This window comes from Phascolarctos cinereus, unplaced genomic scaffold, assembly GCF_003287225.1.
Source record: "Phascolarctos cinereus isolate Bilbo 61053 unplaced genomic scaffold, phaCin_HiC Scaffold_7;HRSCAF=346, whole genome shotgun sequence".
NCBI classification, from domain to species: Eukaryota; Metazoa; Chordata; class Mammalia; order Diprotodontia; family Phascolarctidae; genus Phascolarctos; species Phascolarctos cinereus.
This window is the reverse complement of record NW_027556180.1, coordinates 150,805,299-150,826,986: the sequence shown is the minus strand read 5'-3', so window position 1 is coordinate 150,826,986 and position 21,688 is coordinate 150,805,299. Positions and strand designations below refer to the sequence as shown.

The following is a 21,688-nucleotide window of genomic DNA, read 5'->3' as shown; positions in this document are numbered from 1 at the left end:
TTTAGCTCTGGTCTTTCTACCAATTTGTTCAAATCCAAATTATCCCTTTTATTTCTCATTCTGTTAGATTTATTCAAAACAGAGAGAGACGGTGAAATCTCCCTGTAACTATTGTGTTACCATGTCTTCTTGCAGTTCAGTTAATTTTTCTCTTATAAATTTAGATGCTAAGGTATTTGAAGCATATAAGTTTAATATTGATATTTGTTGTTTATGATTTCCCTTAGCAAAATATAGTTTCCTTCCTTATTCCTGCCTATGTTGTGAATTTTTGATAACATGAATACAACTCTTGTTTTTTAGAGTCATCTTATGCATAGTTTTATTCTGTGTATATCTTTGTTTTTAAATGTTTCTTATAAGCAACAATCATGGAATTTGATATTCGTATCCAATCTATTGCTCTTTTTTATTTTATTGGATCGTTTAATTCTCTCATATTTAAAGTTATGAGAGTTAGTTATATACTTTCCTCCATTTGTCTCTAATTTTTTTTTCCAAATTAGAGTTTCTTTCTAAATGTACACAAGTCACATTCTACTGGGAGACCTCTATTCTTTAAGTTGTCTCTACATATCCTATCTTCAGGATCAAAATGTTTTGCTTGTAATGAGATCATCTTTTCTTGTAACATTTTTTTTTGTTTTTCTTTCATATTGTCCTTCACTTCTGTGTCTTTGCATTCTCAATCAATTATTCTCACTTTTGTTTCTTGATGAGACTTGCCACTGTGGATTCAAATTTTTCTATTTTGTCAATTTTTTCTGCTGTGCAAGCCATACATTTTGCTTTTATAATTCTTATTTTCCTTTTAAACCACTCAAAAACATCCTGCTATGGTTCCATGCTTTCTTGGAAATCCACAGGGTCCTCTCCCTTGTCAGGTGTTGATTCATTGTTCTTTATCTTACAGTATTTATTCATAAATATCTGGGCTCATTTATCTCATCTAGCGGTCATATTCCCTTTTATTATTAATGCTTTAATTATTGGCTTACCTGCTTATATTCAAGATCTTTAGCTGAATTGTCTTCTTTATGAGATCCTTGGTAATTTCAGAATTCTTTTTTCCTTTATACTTTCCTATTGCTAACTTTTGTACTCTTTCCCCTTAGATAGGGATTTCCTTGGAGGCTACATCTCAAAGCCATTTCAGCCTCCTCCCATGCTGGACAATTTATATTTTGCCAACCTCAGTTTCAACCTCAGTGTTATCTAAGGAAACAATACTGGCTTCAACTGGATGCTGAACTCTTGTGCCACACAGCCTCACATCCTGTCATCCTATCCTAATTCCCTTCATTCCTCAGTTCTTCAGTTGAGCTCTGTTGTAGTACAGAGAGATTCCCACATTGCTCTTTCAACCAGAGAAAACCTCTGTGTTTTTGGCTTTCCAATTCACCAGCAGGAAGAAAGAAGATAGAGTTGAGTTTTGTCCTGGGATGGGTTGTGTAGTCTTGCCAGAGCATTGGGTACAATGGGGTAGAGACTGATGAGTGAGCACATTGGAAATTAAGGATTACCTTTCTCTACATGATCTAGATCATGAAGAGAGCTGAAATTATGAGTATTCTCCAGGGCTCTTTTCTGGATCCTCTCCTCATTCTATATTATGTTACTTGATGATCTTGCCAGTCCCCATGAAATCTATTCTCTTCTCCATGTAGATAATTCTTAGATCTATTTGTCTAGCCCTCACCTCTCTCCAGACATCCAGCCTCTCATCTCCAACTGCCCATCTGATATTTCAACTGAATGCCTTTTTTCCATCTCAAACTCAATATGTTCCAAACTGAACAAATCATCTTTATTCCTAAATCCTCCTGTCTTCTGAATTTTCCTGTTACTGTTGAGGGTACTACAATACTCTTCATCACTCGGGCTTGAAACCTAGATGTCATCTTCAACTCCTTTCTTGCTTTCACCCTCTCATATCCATTCTGTTGTCTGTTTTGTCAATTATATCTTTGAACATCTCTCATATGTCCTCTTCTCTCCAACATGGTGAAAGCTCTCCTCACCTTGTGCCTTGTCTATTGCAATAGCCTTCTAGTTGGTCCCTCTACTTCAAGTCTCATCCCATCCCATTCCATCCTTTGCTGCTGCCAAAGTGATCCCCCTAAAACTCCAATCTGACCATGTTACTCAATTACTCAATATCTTCCTTTTACCTCCAGGATCAGCTATAAAGTTCTCTTTTTAGCTTTTAAAATCCTTCCAAACTTGACAGTTTCCTGTCTTTCCAGTTTTCTTACACTTTACTTCTCTACACATACTCTGTGATCCAATGACATTGGTCTCCTTGTTGTTTTTCAAACAAGCCACTCCATCTCCCATCTCTAGGCATTTCCCCTAGTAATCCGCCATTCCTGCAACGTTCTGCTTTCTTAACAGCCAACTCCAGGCTTCCTCTTTGTCTCAGCTAAAATTTCACGTTTTACAATAAGCCTTTCCATCAATGCTAATGCCTTTTCTCTGAAATTATCTCTGATTTTCCCTGTATGTATTTTGTATGCACATAGTTGTTGTGTTGTCTTTCACCTATTAGAATGTGACCCTTTTTTTTTGCCATTCTTTGTATCTGCAGCACTTAGTGAAGTACGTAACACATCATAAGCACTTATTAAATGGTATTTGACTTGGCTAATTTACTTGATAGATGATCTCCCCTTCTGAATTCCTTCAACATATCTTTGTAACATTCATTTGCTTACAACACTTGGAAAGTTAACCATTAGCACAGCCAATGGCATAAGGCAGAGCTAAATAGATGTTACAAATGGATGTTACAAAAAGAGTTCTGAAAATCAATACCTGTGGACTGAAGTATCCAAGAAAGTCTTCAAATAGGGCATAGAATTTAGGGTGGACCTTAAATGTTGAGCAGAATCTGAACAAACCTGTAGTCATGTAGTTCAGGAATTATAGGAGAGGCATTGTGGGAAAGCATTTGGAAGAACCATCCAAGGTTGAACTATATGAGCTATAGCTCAACATAATGAGTGAATATTTTTTTTAAAACAGTCTAAAGAGCAAAAGCCCCTTCATTAGATCATATTAGACATTAATTATTACAAAGTAATTCTGTTTTGTATGTAGTTTTGTATAGAAGACTTAGAATTTCTAATATCCAAGTCGTGAAGCAAAATACCATTTTACTGCAACTAGAGAATGGTGCTTTAGAAGATTCAAATATAATAGGGTAAAATTGATTATACCTTTTAAATACATAACAATCCCTAGCCATGTCTTTGTGGGTTACCCTTGTATTCTTGCTCAGGCAAGTACAGGACTCAAACTCCATTACATAATGCCAACTTTTGCTTCCTTTATGTATATATTGCCTGAAGTTGATTGTTTTCTCTTTAATCAGCATTATAGTCTGTCTGTATGACTTCTATAAGACCTCAGATAGACTATGGTCTAATACCTGAAGAAATTCACTTGAAACATATGAGAAATTGTTGAATTGTCTAATGGGAGACCTGTTTTCCAGTTTACTTATTTGCATTGTTAAATTATCAGAAAGCAAACTACTTGAACTTTAAAAAAAACTTGTAAAAAATACATCCACTAAGTTGCGAGTTTTTTATGCTCTATATTTTTGTAAGAGTGGATATGAAAGCAGTCTGTCTGAAGAATACTTCAGTATCTTTTATAAAACTGGGTTACAGATTTTTTTCGTGATGTCCTTGTACGTAAAGAATAGCATGAGAAATCCTTCTCTTCACTTGAGTTATAGGGGGTAAAGTGTTCCTAATAGATGAGATTGTATGTGTTTTCATCAGAAAACAAATTGATGAGTGAACATTTCTCTTAATCATAACAGTTAGGAAAATTAGAGCCAGGTTTGCTGCTTAAAAAAAAACCACCATTGTATCTAGATAAGGGTATTCAAAATAATTCCAGAATGGAAAGAAAATACTCACAACTAGGGGAGGGTGGATATAAGGAAAGACTTCCTCCAGGAAATACTTTAAAGAAAGGCTAGGAATACAAGGCAGAAGGAAAGGAATTCATCCCCAAATATTTTCAAAGGCACAGACAGGGGCAAAAGATAGAATGCCATGTAAGGGGAACTGAGAGGCCAGTTTAGCAATAATGGAGTGCTGTGAGATCCAGCTTGAAAGATAATTTGGAGTCTGATGAAAAAATGATTTAATACAATTCAGTGTATTTTATCTGGAGTAAATAGGGAGTCACTGGAACTTCTTGAGTTGGAATGATATGGTCAGATATACTCTACAGCAATACTAATGTTACTGTTACAGGATTGATTGGAGGGAAGAAAAACTAGAGGCAGAGCAATTGGGAGGTTTGTCTAATCATCCAGGTATAGATGAGATGCTGATTTTTTATCTTCAGAGAAGTGGTGACTGAATGGACATGGGACGTGAGGATGACTTTGAGGTTGTGAAACTTGAGGGCTATAGAAGGATAGTGGCATTGTCAACCAAAGTAGAGAAGTTTTGGGAGGGCAGTTTAAGGAAGAAGAAAATAAGTTCCTTTGGTGGTATGTAGTACTTGAAATGCATGTGGGACATCCAAGGGGAGGAATCTAGCAGGGAGCAATTGATTTAAGATGATTGGTGCTCAAAGAAGAGACAAGGGCTCTATATGGAGATCTGGAAGTCATCTGTCTAGAAATGATTAACCCATAGAAGCTGAGGAAATCAATGAGAGCTGATGTACTAGGAAGTCATAATAGTGAATTAGTGATTTAGTTATAGCATGAGTCAAATTAGGTAGACTTAAAGGTCATAAGGTCCTTTTGAATTTTATACATCCCAATAGAATGTAAGCTCCTTGACAGCAAAAACTGTTTGATTTTTGTCTTTGTATTCCTAATACAGCACATGAAACAGTAGGAGTTTAATAAAGGCTTGCTGACTGATTGTTTGATCTGTTCCTCTCTAGTTGTGTTCATCATTGGCAGTAGCATGTACAAGAAGGTTCAACCTCAGGGCAACATAATGTCTAAAGTTGCCAACTGCATTGGTGTAAGTATGACAAACTATTCCATTTTTATATTTAATTTAAAATCTGAGGATAAAGGGGAAGAAAAGGGAGGGGGCTAATATGTGGAGGCGGGACTGAGGGAAGTAGTGTTTAAAAGCAAAACACTAGTGAGGAGGGAAAGGGAGAAAGGAGAAAGAAAAGCATAAACAGGGAGGAAATAGTATGGAGAGAAAGACACAGATAGTAATCATAACTGTGAATGTGAATGGGATGAACTCTTCCATAAAATGGAAGTGGATAGCAGAGTGGATTAAAAACCGTAATCCTACAATGTTGTTTACAGGAAACACATTTGAAACAGAGGGACATACACAGGGTAAAAGTAAAAGGCTGGAGAAGAATATATTATGCTTCAGCTGAAGTAAAAAAAGCAGGAGTAGCAATCCTGATCTCAGACAAAGCAAAAGCAAAAATAGATCTTATCAAAAGAGATAAGGAAGGAAACTACATCCTGCTAAAAGGCACCATAGGCAATGAAGTAATATCATTACTAAACATATATCCACCAAATGGTATAGCATCCAAACGCTTAGAGAAGTTCAGGGAGTTACAGGAAGAAATAGACAGCTAAACTATAGTAGTGGAGGACCTCAACCTCCCCCTCTCTGAACTAGATAAATCTAACCACAAAATAAATAAGAAAGAAGTTAAGGAGGTGAATAGAGTTTTTGTAAAGTTAGGTATGGTAGACCTCTGGAGAAAATTGAATGGGTATAGAAAGGAATATAGTTTTTTCTCAGTGGCACATGGCACATAGACAAAAATTGATCATGTATTAGGGTATAAAAACCTCACAATCCAATGCAGAAAGACAGAAATGTTAAATGCATCTTTTTCAGGTCATGATGCAAATAAAAATTATATGTAATAAAGGGCCATGGAAATATAGACCAAAAAATAATTGGAAACTGAATAGTCCTAAAAAATGAATGGGTCAAACAACAAATCATAGAAACAATCAATAACTTCATTCAAAAGAATGACAATAACAAGACAACATACCAAAACTTATGAGATGCAGCAAAAGCAGTTCTTAGGGGAAGTTTTATATTTCTAAATGATTACATAAATAAAATAAAGAATGAGAGATCAATGAATTGGGCATACAACTAAAAAAAGGCTAGAAAAAGAAACAAATTAAAAATCCTCAATTAAACACCAAATTGGAAACACTGAAAACCAGGAGAAATTAAGAAAATTGAAATTAAGAAAACTATTGAACTAATAAATAAAACTAAGAGCTGATTTTATGAAAAAACCAATAAAATAGATAAATCTTTGATTAATTTAATTAAAAAAAGAAAGAAGACAACCAAATTACCAGTATCAAAAATGAAAAAGGTGAATCTGCTACCAAGAAAGAGGAAATTAAAATAATAATTAGGAACTATTTTGCCCAACTGTATGCCAATAAATTTGACAATCTTAGTGAAATGGATGAATATTTACAAAAATATTAATTGCCCAAATTAACAGAAGAGGAAGTAAAATACTTATATAATCCCATCTCAGAAAAAAGAAATTGAACAAGCCATTGATGAACTCCCTAGGAAAAAATCTCTAGGGCCAGATGGATTTACAAGCAAATTCTATCAAACATTTGAAGAACAATTAATTCCAATACTATATAGACTATTTGGGAAAATAGCTGAAGAAGGAGTCTTACTAAATCCTTTCTATGATACAAATATGATGCTGATACCTAAACCGGGAAGAGTCAAAACAGAGAAAGAAAATTATAGACCAATTTCCTAATGAATTTTGATGCAAAAATTTTAAATAAAATATTAGCAAATAGATTACAGCAACTTATCACAAAAATAATACACTATGACCACATAGGATGTATACCAGGAATGCAGGGTTGGTTCAATATTAGGAAAGCTATCAGCATAATTGATCATATCAACAACAAAACTAACAGAAACCACATGATCATCTCAATAGATGCAGAAAAAGCTTTTGACGAAATACAACACCCATTCCTTTTAAAAACATTAGAGAGCACAGGAATAAATGGAGTCTTCCTTTTTTTTTAAATATAAATTTATTTATTTTTAATTTTCAACATTCACTTCCACAAATTTTTGAGTTCCAAATTTTCATCCCATCTCACCCTCCCCCCACCCCAAGATGGCATGCATTCTGAATATCCCTTCCCCTAGTCTGTCTTCTCTTCTATCTCTCCCCCCTTCTCTTGTCACCTTCCCCTTCTATTTTCCTGTAGCACAGGATAGACTTCTATACCCCATCTCCTGTATTTCTTATTTCCCAGTAGCATGTGAAAACACTTTTTTTTAAACATATATTTTTAAAACTTTAGGTTTCAAATTTTCTGTCTTCCTCCCTCCTCACCCACCCTCATTGAAAAGTCAAACAATATAGGTTACACATGTGCAGTTATGCAAAACACTTTCATGGTAGACATGTTGTGAAAAACTAACTCTATTTCCCTTAATCCTATCCTGCCCTCCTATTTATTCTGTTCTTTCTTTTGACCCTGTCCCTCCTCAGAAGTATTTGCTTCTGATTACCCCCTTTCCCAATCTGCCCTCCTCTCTGTCATCCCCCTGCTCTCTTGTCCCCTTCTCCCCCTATTTTCCTGTACGGTAAGACAGATTTCCATACCCAATTGAATGTGTATGTTATTCCCTCGCTTAAGCCAAATCCTATGAGAATAAGATTCACTCATTCCCTCTCACCTTCCCCTGCTTCCCCTCCACTGTAAGAGACTTTTCTTTTCTGTTTTTTTTTGTGAGATAATTTACCCCATTCTACCCCTCCCTTTCTTCTTCTCCAAGTACCATCCTCTCTCATCCCCTAATTTTATTCTCCAGATATGACCCCTTAATCTTCAACTCACCCTGTGCCTTCTATCTATCTATCTAAATATACATACATATAATTTTTTCTCTTCAGCTACCCTAATACTGACAAAGGTCTCATGAGTTATAAATATCATCTTTCCATGCAGGAATGTAAACAGTTCAATCTTAATAAGTCTCTTATGATTTCTCTTTCCTGTTTACCTCTTCATGTTCCACTTGAGTCCTGTATTTGAAAGTCAAATTTTCTATTCAGCTCTGGTCTTTTCATCAAGAATGCTTGAAAGTCCTCTATTTCACTGAATGACCATTTTTTCCCCTGAAGGATTATACTCAGTTTTGCTGGGTAGGTGATTCTTGGTTGTAATCCTATCTCCTTTGCACTCTGAAATATTACATTCCATGCCCTGCGGGTCCTTTAATGTAGAAGCTGCTAAATCTTGTGTTATCCTGATTGTGCTTCCACAGTACTTGAATTGTTTCCTTCTGGCAGCTTGTAATATTTTCTCCTTGACCTGGGAACTCTGGAATTTGGCTATAATATTCCTAGGAGTTTTCCTTTGGGGATCTCTTTCAGGAGGAGATCTGTGGATTCTTTTAATTTCTATTTTGCCCTCTGGTTCTACTATATCAGGGCAGTTTTCCTTGATAATTTCTTGAAAGATGATGTCTAGGCTCTTTTGATCATGGCTTTCAGATAGTCCAATAATTTTTAAATTCTCTCTCCTGGATCTATTTTCCAGGTCAGTTGTTTTTTCCAATGAGATATTTCACATTGTTTTCTAATTTTTCATTCTTTTGGATTTGTTTTAGTGTCTTGATTTCTCATAAAGTCACCAGCTTCCAATTGCTCTATTCTAATTTTTAAGGAAGTATTTTCTTCAGTAATCTTTTGGACTTCCTTTTCCATTTGGCCAATTTTTCTTTTTAGGGCATTTTTCTCCTCATTGGCTTTTTGGACCTCTTTTGCCATTTGGGTTAGGCTATTTTTAAAGGTGTTATTTTCTTCAGTATTTTTTTGGGTCTCCTTTGGCAAGCTGTTGACTTGTTTTTCATGATTTTCTTGCATCACTCTCATTTCTCTTCCCAGTTTTTCCTCTACTTCCCTTACTTGCTTTTCAAAATCCCTTTTGAGCTCTTCCAAGGCCTGAGACTGATTCATATTTTTCTTGGAGGCTTTGGATGTAGGAGTTTTGACTTTGTTGTCTTCTTCTGGTTGTATATTTTGATCTTTTTTAACCAAAGTAAAATAATATAGTCTGACTCTTTTTGCACTGCTTGCTCATGATCCCGGCCAATTACTTGAGTTTTAAACTCTTTGTTAAGGTAAGAGTCTGCTTCCAATGTGAAGAAGTGTACTGTCCCAATCTTTGGGGGGTTTGTATAGCTGTTTTCAGAGATATTTGTTAGGGACCTGTAAATTTTCAATTCTTCCAAGGTGGTATGATAAGGGGTGATGTGTTTTGGAGTCTTCCTTAAAAGAATAAATAGCATGTACCTAAAACCTTCACCAAGCATCATATGTAATGGGGACAAGCTAAAAGCTTTTCCAGTAAGATTGGGGGTGAAATAAGGATGTCCATTATCACCACTTTTATTCAGTGTTGTTCTAGAAACATTAGTTCTAATGATAAGAGAAGAAAAAGAAATTGAAGGTATTAGAATAGGCAAAGAAACAAAGCTATCACTCTTTGCAGATGATATGATGTTATACTAAGAGAATACTATAGAATCAAGTAAAAAACTACTTGAAATAATGAACAACTTTGCAAAGTTGCAGGCTATAAAATAAACCCACATAAATCATCAGCATTTCTATATATTACCAACAAAGCCCAACAGCAAGAGATAGAAAGAGAAATTCCATTTAAAGTTACTGTAGACATTATAAAAATATTTAAGAGTCTATCTCCTGAAACAAACCCAGGAACTATATGAACACAATTACAAAACACTTTCCACACAAAGAAAGTCAGATCTAAATAATTGGAAAAACATCAGTTGCTCATGAGTAGGTTGAGCTAATATAATAAAAATGACAATTCTACCTAAACTAATTTACTTATTCAGTGCCATACCAATCAAACTACCAAAAAATTATTTTATAGAGCTAGGATAAAATAACAAAAAAATTTTTAAAAATTTTAAAAATAATAGCAAGATCCATTTGGAATAACAAAAGATCCAGCATACCAAGGGAACTAATGAAAAGAAATGCAGGGGAAGGTGGCTTCGCTATTCCAGACCTTAAACTGTATTATAAAGCAGCAATCAAAACTACATGGTACTGGCTAAGAAATAGAGTGATGAATCAGAGGAATAGGTAAGGTATGCAAGAAACAGTAGTCAATAACTATAGTAATCTACTATTTGGTAAAGCCAAACACCCGAGCTTCTAGGATAAGAACTCACTATTTGCCAAAAACTACTGGAAAAGAGTATGGCAGAAACTAGGCATTGACCAAAATCTCACATCATATACCAAAATAAAGTCAAAATAGGTTAATGATTTAAATATAAAGGCTGATACTGTAAGCAAACTGGTAGAGCAAGGAATAAATAGTTCACCTATCAGATTTATGGAGAACAGAAGAATTCATGACCAAGCAGGAGATAGAGAAACATTATGAAATGCAAAATGGATAATTTTGATTACATTAAATTGAAAAGTTTTTGCACAAACAAAGCCAATGCAACCAAGATTAGAAGGAAAGTAGAAAATTGGGAAAGAATTTTTACAACCAGTGTCTCTGATAAGGGCCTCATTTCTAAAATATAGAGAGAATTAAGTCAAATTTATAAGAATACAAGTCATTCCCCAACTGATAAATGGTCAAAGAATATGAACAGGCAGTTCTCAGATGAAGAAATTAATGCCATCTACAGTCATGAAAAAATGCTCTAAATCGTTATTGATTAGAGAAATGCAAATCAAAACAACTCAGAGGTACCATATCACACCTATAAGACTGGCCAACATGACAAAATAGGAAAATGTTGGATGTTGCAAGGGATGTGGGGAAAACTGAGACACTAATGCACTGTTGGCAGAGTTGTAAACTGATCCAACCATTCTGGAGAACAATTTGGAACTATTCCCAAAAGGCTATAAAACTGCATATTCCTTGATACAGCAATACCACTGCTGGGTCTATTTCCCAAACATCCAAAAGAAAAAAAAGGGAAAAGGACCTATTCATACAAAAATATTTACAGCAGCTGTTTTTGTGGTGGCTAAGAATTGGGGGAAAAAAAGGATACCCTTCAGTTGGGGAATGGTCAAACAAGTTGTAGTATATGAATAATGGCATACTATAATGCTATAAAGAAATGATGAACAGGCTGACTTCAGAAAAACCTGAAAAGACTTGTATGGTCTGATGTTGAGTGAAATGAGCAGAACCAAGAGAACATTGTACACAGTAACAGCCATGTGTGATGACTAACATCGATAGACTTAGCCCTTCTCAGCAATGCAAGGATCTAAGACATCTCCAAAAGCCTTATGATGGAAAATGCTATCCATATCCAAAGAAAGAACTATGGAGTTTGAATTCAAATCGAAGCATACCATTTGCTATTTTTTTCTTCTGTTTTGCTTTTTTTTTCTCTTTCTTATGGTTCCTCCTATTGGTTCTAATTCTTCCTTACAACATCACTAATGTGAAAATATGTTTAATAGGAATGTATATGTATAGCCTATATCAGATTGCATGCTGTCTTGAGGAAGGAGCTGGGGAGGGAGGGGGAGAAAAATTTAAATCTCAAAAGCTTATGAAAGTGATTGTTGATAAATTAAAATAAATTAATAAAAAAAAACTAGTAAAAAAAAGAAAAAGACAAATCTTCCTGTTTCCCATTGGGGGAAAAAATTTTCCCTGTGTATTAGATTCATATTCTTCCTTACCACTTAACTTTTTTTTTAATGCCATGTAATTTTCATCAAAAGACCTTTTTGAAAATATCAGGCAGTTCTAAGATAAGTCTTGAGTCTCTTCTAGTTTGAATTAGGTTAACTTGTATGCTTGGCTTTACAGCTTTAAGAAGCTCTGCAAATATACTTTTCTTACAATAGATATACAGATTCCTACAACAATGCCTGCAAGAATAGATCCACTTCAAACAATCTTCTCCTTGGTTTCCATTTTAAAAACTGAAGATTCTCCCACTAAAAAGAGCTTTAACTAACATTTAAATGAGGAACCTGCCATCAACTAGCTGTGTGCCTTGGAACAAGTCACTTAAATCATTTTGGATGGGATGTTCAATCCTGGCCTTCTGGTTCTTTATCCAGTGCTCCTTTTATTGGACCACTCTGATTCTAGATTAGAAGATTCATCCTCCCTTAAGTGAGACATTTTACCTTTAGAGGGTGTGACTCCTTGAATACTCTAAGTGAAAAGTTAAGTTGTTTAAATTATTTAAAATCATGGATGACCTAAGGGTCATTGCTTATGCCATCTGGTTCAATCCTTTTAAATATGAAAGCAAAGCCCAAAAAAAGTTTACTGTCTTGTCCAGGATATTTAACAACCAAAAGGAGATCTTCTCCTAGTCTAGTATTCATTCAACAATATCATTACCTTGATATTTGCTGTTATTTGGTCATTTCAGTCATGTCTGACTTTTTGTGACCCCATTTGGGGTTTTCTTGGCAAAGATGCCACAGTGGTTTGCCATTTCCTTCTCCAGTTCAATTTATAGATGAGGAAACTGAGGCAAACAGGGTTAAGTGACTTGCCCAGGGCCACAGAGCTAGTAAGTGTCTGTATCCAGATTTGAACTCAAGTCTTCCTGACTCCAGGCCCAGTGCTCTATCTGCTGCATCACCTAGCTATTTTACAAAACAAAGGTGGTAATTAATGTTATTGTGTTTAGTACTTGACCAAAAAAAAAACTGCTATGGTTGTCATTGCCCAAAATCAATTCTCTTCAGTCTTTTAAGATCAAGATATTCCCTCTACTCTTGTCTTTTTACTGCTGTACTCTTTCCTGATTTAATTTCTGACTTAATTTAATTTTTTTTTTTCCAGTTTGCAATCAAGAATAGATTTAAGCACCGGAGTAAAGAATTCCCAAAGAGGAAACACTGGCTGGATTGGGCTAAAGAAAAATATGATGTAAGTGTTTTATTCATCTTAGATTGGACCCAATTAATTGCTTCCCTCTGGAAAGAGCTTCAGTAAGGCTTTCCATGTGGTAGCCACTGTTTGAGTTGAACTTAATTCATTATCAATGTTATAATATATTTGTTTCTGAAATACTTAGCAAGCATATTACTAAAGAGGTTTCTGAATGTATTCCTTTGCTTAATTATATTCTGCCGTTAGTCTTTCTGCCTCGTGGAATCTTTCCTTTCAAGATGTTGCTCAAGCACCGACTTGTATATCAAGGTTTCTTAACCCTTTTTGTTGGTCTCAAGCTTATGGACCCCTTCTCAGAAAAATGTTTATATATATATATATATATATATACACACATATATATATATATACACATATATATATACACATATATATATACACATATATACACATATATATATATACACACATATATATATATACACATATATATATATACACATATATATATACACATATATATATACACACATATATATACACATATATATATACACATATATATATATACACATATATATATACACACATATATACACACATATATATACATATATACGTATATATATACATATATATATATATATATACATATATATGTATATATATATATACATATATATATATACACATATATATGTATATGTATATGTCAAGGAAGCCAATTATATTAAAAAATAATTATCTAAATAAAATTTTAGTTAATAGAATTCTTGAGAGGAATATCTGTGGGCCCTAACTTTAAAATCTCTGTTCTGCATGAAAAATTCCCCAATTCCACCCTTCTATAACTACTAATTTTCTCCCTTCCTAAGCCACCTTGTATTTAATTACTTTTTATGTATTTATCTTTATTCTGTATACACTTGTTTTATATACACCTACATCTGTGCTTACTGTCTTCCTAATTTGAACTTAGGCTTTTTGTGAGGAAAAATTCTCATTCATTGTATTTATATCCCTAGTGCCTAACACAAGGACTGGCACATGGTAGGTACTCAATAAATTTCTTGTTCATAAGTTGATGTCACTTTCATGTATGCTAATTTTTTATGATTTATTTTTTAAATTTTTTATGATTTCAAAGGCAAACCTTACTTTTTTATACAGTTGATACAGGCTGAAACATATGTAAATTTGGAACCACAGTTTTGAAAAAAATTGTCCAGTTCTTCCATAACTTAGGCTTTTTGATCATGTGAATTTCCAATTGCTTGTAAATTTTTTGAACACATAGCAAAAGGAGACATACTAGAATTGGCAGAGGAGATATGAGGGAAGTGTTTCATGAGGTGTTTTGTTTTGTTTCCCCCTGTTTTAGGAGAGGCTTATTACCCAAATAAAGATGGCTGTAAAGGTGATGTTCCTGTTTATTCCTCTCCCAATGTTTTGGGCTCTGTTTGATCAACAGGTAATAAAGCTATTGCCAGGTCTGCATTTTAAATATTTAACTTCCCAGGAAGCATCCATTTGGCAGGGTGGGAGAGCATTCAGGGTCCCTGTCCCATTCTTAGCCACACTGCTGGCTATACTTCTAACTTAGATATTAAGTGGGAAAGTTAGATTCGGCCAAAAAATCCGGTGAAAGCTTTGGCCAATTTTTAAAAAAAATAAATCTTTTTAGTATCTGAAGTAGAAGTGTAGCCAGCAGAACAGCTTAGGACAGTCATTGCTTACGAAGAATTCAGACAATTTCATTCTTACTTTATCATATTATTTTCAAGGGCTCAAGATGGACTCTACAAGCAACAACCATGAATGGAAACTTTGTAAGTGTGTAAAATATGTGTTCCCAACTTTAGACATTCATTGGTCATCTGGGCGAGTTGACCAACGAAGCCTCCTTTCTCTCTTTTAGGGAGCGATTGAAATTCAGCCTGATCAGATGCAGGTACAGTTGAGGACTTGGCATACTTTAATTCTTAAAAACGACTTGAAACTTTGAAAGTGGCTAAATTAATTGTTAACTTTATTCCTGATTTATTTGCAACAGACCGTGAATGCCATCCTGATTGTTATCATGGTACCAATTGTAGATGCTATGGTTTATCCTTTAATTGCCAAGTGTGGGTTCAATTTCACGTAAGTATAAGTTATTTCATATATCATTATATGTATATGGGTGTATGTGTGTATATACATATATACATATGTGTGCACATGTATATATTTGTATATTTATATATTAATATGAATACATTTTATTTATATACAGATGTGTGTATATATACATACATATATGCATACATACATATGTATGTATGTATGTATGTATGCACACACATATGACTTAAGTTGCTTAGGGGTTCTATGCCTCAACTAGACTGAGTTTTTGGAAGGAGATGACTTTTTATTTACTTCTTCTCACCTCCCAACTGCAATGCTTATCCATTTAAGTTGGTCGAGTACATGCTCATGGGCCTCTGAGAATGTGTGCTTTAAAATTAAGCACCCTTGAAGGAAATCATGAATGTATGTGATTTCTAATTTAGTTGAGGTGAAGGATGATTAGTCAATTCTGGATATCTTCCTGATGGGATAATAGATTTAGAACTATAAGGGACCTCGGAGGCCATTAATAACAACTTATTCCTTTTACAGAAAAGGAAACTGGGGCTGAGAGAGATTAACTGATTTGCCTATGATCGCACAGATCCTAAGTGTCTGAGGCAGGATTTGAACTCGGGTCTCTTTGACTACAGGTCCAGTGCTCTATCCGCTGGACCACCCAGATGCCTCAAGAAACAGCCTTTGACTCAGATGAGGCCTACCTGAGATTTTATTTTTAGCTAAACTTTTTTTCACCTAATGTAGCCATCTCCAGTAAGCCAGCAGTGAGTAAGTAGGTATTGTAAATTAAAGCCTCCTAGTAATTAGGAACTGCGATTAAATCTGAATGCAATTAATTATATAATTAAAGTTATTCATCCTGTAGAGACATGAATTTCTAACGTGATCCATTGGTGAAAACTTAAGAAACCCCTGATTTTATTTTTGGAGGGTCTTTTTGAATGGTTTGGCTGGTCTTTTCAGACTAATGTCAGATTCTTCTTCTTCAGTCCAGATCGGTAGCATCAGGAGTTCTCAACTTAGAAACTCCTTCCACTAGGTTTGCAGCTGAGTCACTTCACCTGTAGTGAAGAAGGAACTACTTTCCATATTCCTGTAAGAAACAGGATTCGGACCTAGATCTTTCTAACTCTAAGGCAAGCCTTCCGTCCATTGTACAATGTTGCCTCTGCTGTAGATTAGTGTTTCAAAGGCCAATGCACAAATACTTTAAGATCAGTTTGTCTTACTCATTGTTTGAGCTGTTGGGATTACCTTCTCCTCCTACTTTTTCCCCCACCTTCTCCCCCTCCTTCTCTGCCTCCATCTTGTTCTCATATTGACCACCCAAATCTAATGGAATTCAGTCCCAGGCTATGTTTATTTTATTTGTACAGAGCAGTGCGTGAGCATTTATATTAGATGCTAGCGTGTAAATGCTCCACATCTTCCCATTGCAGGTCCCTGAAGAAGATGACCGTGGGCATGTTCTTAGCTTCCATGGCATTTGTGGCAGCTGCGATTGTGCAAGTGGAAATAGATGTGAGTTGCCCTTTGTAATTAGGAGCATCTGCAAGCATTTCTCCCGGTGGCGCTAGGGAGGTGTAGAGTTCCTTGGACAGTGAAAGAAAGGAAGTCCAGGTTCTAAAGGCCCAAAAGTCTAAGGCAGGGGTGGGGATCCTGTGGCCTCAAGGCCACGTTTGGCCCTCTAGGTCCTCAAGTGGGGCTCTTTGACAGAATCCAAACTTCACAGAATAAATCTCCTTAATAAAAGGATTTGTTCTGTAAAACTTGGACTCAGTCAAAAGGCCACATCCAAGGACCTAGAAGGTCACATGTGGCCTCGAGGCCGAAGGTTCCCCACCCCTGGAAGAAGTGAACCTTGCCAAGACAGTGAACTTTCTAAGTGAATTAACACACCACTAAAAGGTAGGGATGAACAAACTGTTACCTTTGAACTTCCCCCAGTCAGGGGATAAAGAGCAAAAAGGTTGTGGAAAACTTTTGGGAATTTCTGAGAAACATGTTTGAAGAATGGGAGGGAAGAAAGCAGCCTCTCAAATGCCATTTTTAAATGGGGAGACATGACATTAGGGCAGAGCGTTGACCAATTTTCAAGTAGGTTCTCTTGCCTCTTTTGGCAGCCTCTTCCTCCTCCCTTTATTTTTCCATACTCCTTTACCTAGGCGCAGCCCACCCTTCCCTAAAGTGCTTAAAACTAATATTACAGAGATTGTTTGTTTTCCTTCAGTGAAGTGGATCCCAAATGTGCAGGCTAGCTCTGGCATACCTCTCTAAGACTACATGGCACATTACTTCCTTTTGTACCTGTTGTTCTAGCCTGCCTGTTCTAGCTTGCTTTTATGTCCATTGTTCTAGCTTGCTTGGTTTCCACTCCCCACACTCAGATTTGACAGCCTCCATGCCTTTGTACAAGCTGTTTCCCCCTTCCCCGCTGGAATGTGCTTCTTTGCTTACCTCCACTTGTTTCCTCCCGGGTTTTACTTAGATTCACTCATTGTTCAACTTACTTAGGTACTACAGCACAGGCTACCTTCTCTTATCCTAGCTATTAGTGTTCCTTCCCTCTGCTCCTTCAAATTACCTTTTATTTACTTATCTGACTACACATTGTATTCCATCCACCCAAAGGTAAGCTCCCTGGGGACAGTTAATGTTCTGTTTTTATCTTTGCTTTGCTCATAGCAAACCTAAATGTTTAGGTTGAACTCAGTGAAAAGAAATAGGAAAGATGTATGGTGTATATACCCTAAAATGCAATGTTGGGCCCACATCTCCTAGAATTTGCCAAACAGAGCCATGCCAGTAGGTTGGGTAGCTTAGCAAATAGCACAACTAACAGTGAAGAAATGTGTATGTGCATATGTGTGTGTGTGTGTGTGTGTGTGTGTGTGTGTGTGTGTGTGTGTGTGTGTGTGTTCAAGACCTTTATATTAGGTGATGGTTTGCTGGTAAATGTTTAATACTCAGATCTGGGGAGAGGACAGGGAATATACCTTCATTATTAACATTTTCTCCATCACTTACTTAAGTCTAGATAATCAACAAAACAACAAGATGTAAATGTCCATGCTAAAAATTTAACATTCAACTCTTGTGGGCCACTTTGAGTTGGCTCTGGCACATGCCTGTGTATAAGCCAATTTAGAGGTTTTTCCTTATGATTAAGGCTACTTTTATGCAGTTTTTATTTAGATAATGTCCACTGATTGTAATTACTGCACTAAACATTCCCCTACCTACTTTCCCCCCCCCCCATTTTGCCCAGAAAACTCTTCCAGTCTTTCCTACAGAAAACCAAATCCAAGTTCAGGTACTGAATGTAGGCAATGAATCCTTAAATGTATCTTTTCCTGGACATGGGATGGACTTACACGTGAACGAGGTAAGTAGAATTGAGTACAATTTTTTTTGTTTTTGATGTCTTGCTTACTTTCACTTTGATTTGGAGAAGCTATTCTCCAATAAATCAATTAAATGAAGAATGTCTACTGCCTAAACTATGGTAAATATCTGAATGGATAATTTTCAGAATTTGTCTATGAGTATATATATGTGTGTGTGCATGTTCATACATGTATGTGTATATACATAAATGCACACATATCTATGCACATAGATATGTGTGTGCATGTCACAAGTCCTGAAGCATGTATAGAGATGATCATTATGGAACAATTTTGAATGGCATGGCTTGTTTTTGTTTTTTACAGATAAGAGCTTTATTCAGTCATTCTAACTAGTCATTTTACTTGAAGCTTGAAGTCCTAAAACTATTTTGATAGGAAGAATTACTTTTGCTGGTTCCTATTTGATTGTTTAACTGCCACCTGGAATAATTACAATAGAGTTATTTTTAAGATCTCAAACTATTTTGAATAGGACTAATAGTAAGGAGATTGGGGAGCTAATCTCATCTCTATCAATAATTGCCTTTGTGAACTTTAGAAACTCATGTGTCTTCTTAAGGCTTGAATTTCTTTATAAAGCTGGAGGACTTGGACCTTCAGAGCCCCTACTAGCTCTAAAACAGACATACTAAAATTGAAATACTCTCTGGCTTATTAGTGACTTATGGTTGGGAAGTGGGGTGGTATTCTCAATCTGCTCTGTCATTGATCTGTGTGATTCCATACAGATTAGTTTCTCAATATACTGATCATATTCTCATTATATTATTTCTATTATTCTCTATTCAATCATTCATAATCATTCAATCAATCATAAATGATTTCTAGTCATAGGTTCTCAGATTTGGAAGGGATATCACAAGTCATTTAGGTGAAATCTTCAGATCATGCATCTTGCTTCAACAATCCTAAAAATGACTTGTTAAGCCTTTGCTGAAACATTTCCACTGACAGGGAGACTATACCTGTCCCCCAAGGAAGCTCTCTCTTTTTTGGATAGCTATAGTTATTTTTCCTAAAATATGCTTCCCCTATAACATTTTCTCTAGCAAAACTCCTAGCTCTGCTTTTTGGAGCCAAGCCAAACAAGTGTAATCCATCTTTTGTGTAATAATCTTCAAATACTTGAAGACATCATATTCTTCACTTTGTTACTCCAAATGTTTCTCTTCTCTAGCATAAACATTTTCTATTCCATCTATTAATTTCATATTTTTGACTCCTTCACCACCCTCTTCAACTTCTTTTTATGCTATAGGAATTTCCTAGCAAAGTACTCAAATGGAATTGAACCCTGTTTGACCTTCTGATCATTGCTTGATGTTAGGTGAGATGTGAAACTGAGAGAAAATGTCACTGTCATGGAGGAGGTGGAGCTCAGAGTCTAAATTAGAGGTTTCCTGATAACTATAATAAGTCTTCTAGATTATCCTATTTGTAGATGACATTGAATTAAGTCCTGGAATATTTCAGGTCCTACTGGATAAGATAAAGCTTAAAAGTTTGGTCTCATTATCAAAAAAGAAAAAACCAATTAGATGAAGAGTGCATATTATCCAGACCACAATATGCATTTGAATGGACAATATGTAGGGTTCATCCATGAATATGTATGACTCTCTTAGGCAGATATTGCAAATGAAAAAGGAGATATACTTGGAATTGAGTAGTGGGAGGAAAATAAGCTGGATTGCATTTGGGAAATTACAGATTATTGTCTTGTAATTTCAGTGACCCTAAACTTCCTGAAAATATTTTTAATACCAAATATTCTTCTGTAGATTGGCCAAAAGTCATGCAACCCAAAAATTACCAATAAATTGAAACTGAAGATTACCCAGAGGGTAGTAGAGAAGCAAGCATATGATGAGTGTGAAGATAAAGGAACTTATTATCAACAAGAAATCATGGGGGCAGCTAGGTGGCACAGTGGGTAGAGCACTGGCCCTGGAGTCAGGAGGACCTGAGTTCAGATCTGGCCTCAGACCAAACACTTGACATTTACTAGCTGTGTGACCCTGGGCAAGTCACTTAACCCCAATTGCCTAAAAATTAAAAAAAAATCATGAAGAAGAACTGGAATTAGGGATAGTATTAAAGCAACATATATGTGAAAAATATGCCCATATTATAGTGTAAGTGAGGGATGAGTGATAGACAAGCTCTTGTGTTCCATTCTCATCCCAGCAAGCACAAGAAAAAGGAAGAAAAGTCTTCCACCTGTTGGGTAGACCTTCTGTATCAAATTTAGGAGAGGAAATAGACAAGTCACACAGGTTGGGCTGGCATGGTTGAAATGTGATCTGCACCATTGGGGGTAATACTCATGATGAAAATGCAGATCTATTTGGGTGAGTTTAACCATCTCTTCTAAGATGTCACGCAGAATTAGACTTCCAATGTGATTTGACTTCCCTTGTTCTATTATTTATATTTATATTAAGGAAATTTTAAGACTTCCTTAGGTCTGACTCTTTAAGCTTGCAGTTCACTAAAACCCTTAGGCCTCTATGGCTCCATTGACCTGTGTATGTACAATTGTGGTGGTGCTTTTTTTTTCTTTTTTAAACAGAGGCAAAGGATTTAGACAAAATTAAGTAGGGAATAAATGTAAATTTGAGCCCAGCATTTTAGCCTGCCACTTTGGGGATCTTAAATCTGGCATGCCATGTATTGGCTATTCATAGCTGTCATACACTAATTTGATAAGCATACTATCGGGGCAGCTGGGTGATGCAGTGGATAGAGCACCAGTCCTGGAGTCAGGAGTACCTGAGTTCAAACCTGGCCTCAGACACTTTATTAGCTATGGGACCTTGGGCAAGTCATTTAACCCTGATTGCTTCCAAAGGGAGAAAAAAAAAAGTAATGCAGTTGATAAGTGTATTATTTACACTTGAAGCCAAAAACTTTCTATATATATTGAATAGAATAGGACAAAAGAAAGAGTGCCCTGTGCCACTTGACTGGTCAACCTAGCAGGACCATTCATTAATACTTTTGTATGTAGTCAATCAATATTCCAAAACTATCCATGAAAGAATTACCATAATCCAAGTAATTATAACTGAGGAAAAAATGAGATCAGTTGAAATGACCTATTCTTAATGAGCCCATTTTGGCTCTTGGTAAACATTGTTAAAGCCTTAATTCATTCTGGAATTTTGTTACACATTGAAGGTAAGCTAAGCCAGTGAAGCATCCATCCTTTTCCCTTTAT

The 21,688-nt window shown here is 35.7% G+C and overlaps 1 protein-coding gene across 1 annotated transcript in view; it reads left to right on the top strand.

Annotated features, from left to right (window-relative positions):
- SLC15A1 (solute carrier family 15 member 1) overlaps positions 1–21,688 on the top strand; it is a 66,880-nt gene that overhangs the window by 29,352 nt on the left and 15,840 nt on the right. The window contains exons 9-16 of the mRNA XM_020964062.1: positions 4,918–5,000; positions 12,878–12,964; positions 14,310–14,399; positions 14,713–14,757; positions 14,847–14,879; positions 14,982–15,070; positions 16,498–16,579; positions 18,327–18,443. Coding sequence (XP_020819721.1) covers positions 4,918–5,000; positions 12,878–12,964; positions 14,310–14,399; positions 14,713–14,757; positions 14,847–14,879; positions 14,982–15,070; positions 16,498–16,579; positions 18,327–18,443 — 626 coding nt within the window. The remainder of the gene's footprint in view (positions 1–4,917; positions 5,001–12,877; positions 12,965–14,309; positions 14,400–14,712; positions 14,758–14,846; positions 14,880–14,981; positions 15,071–16,497; positions 16,580–18,326; positions 18,444–21,688) is intronic.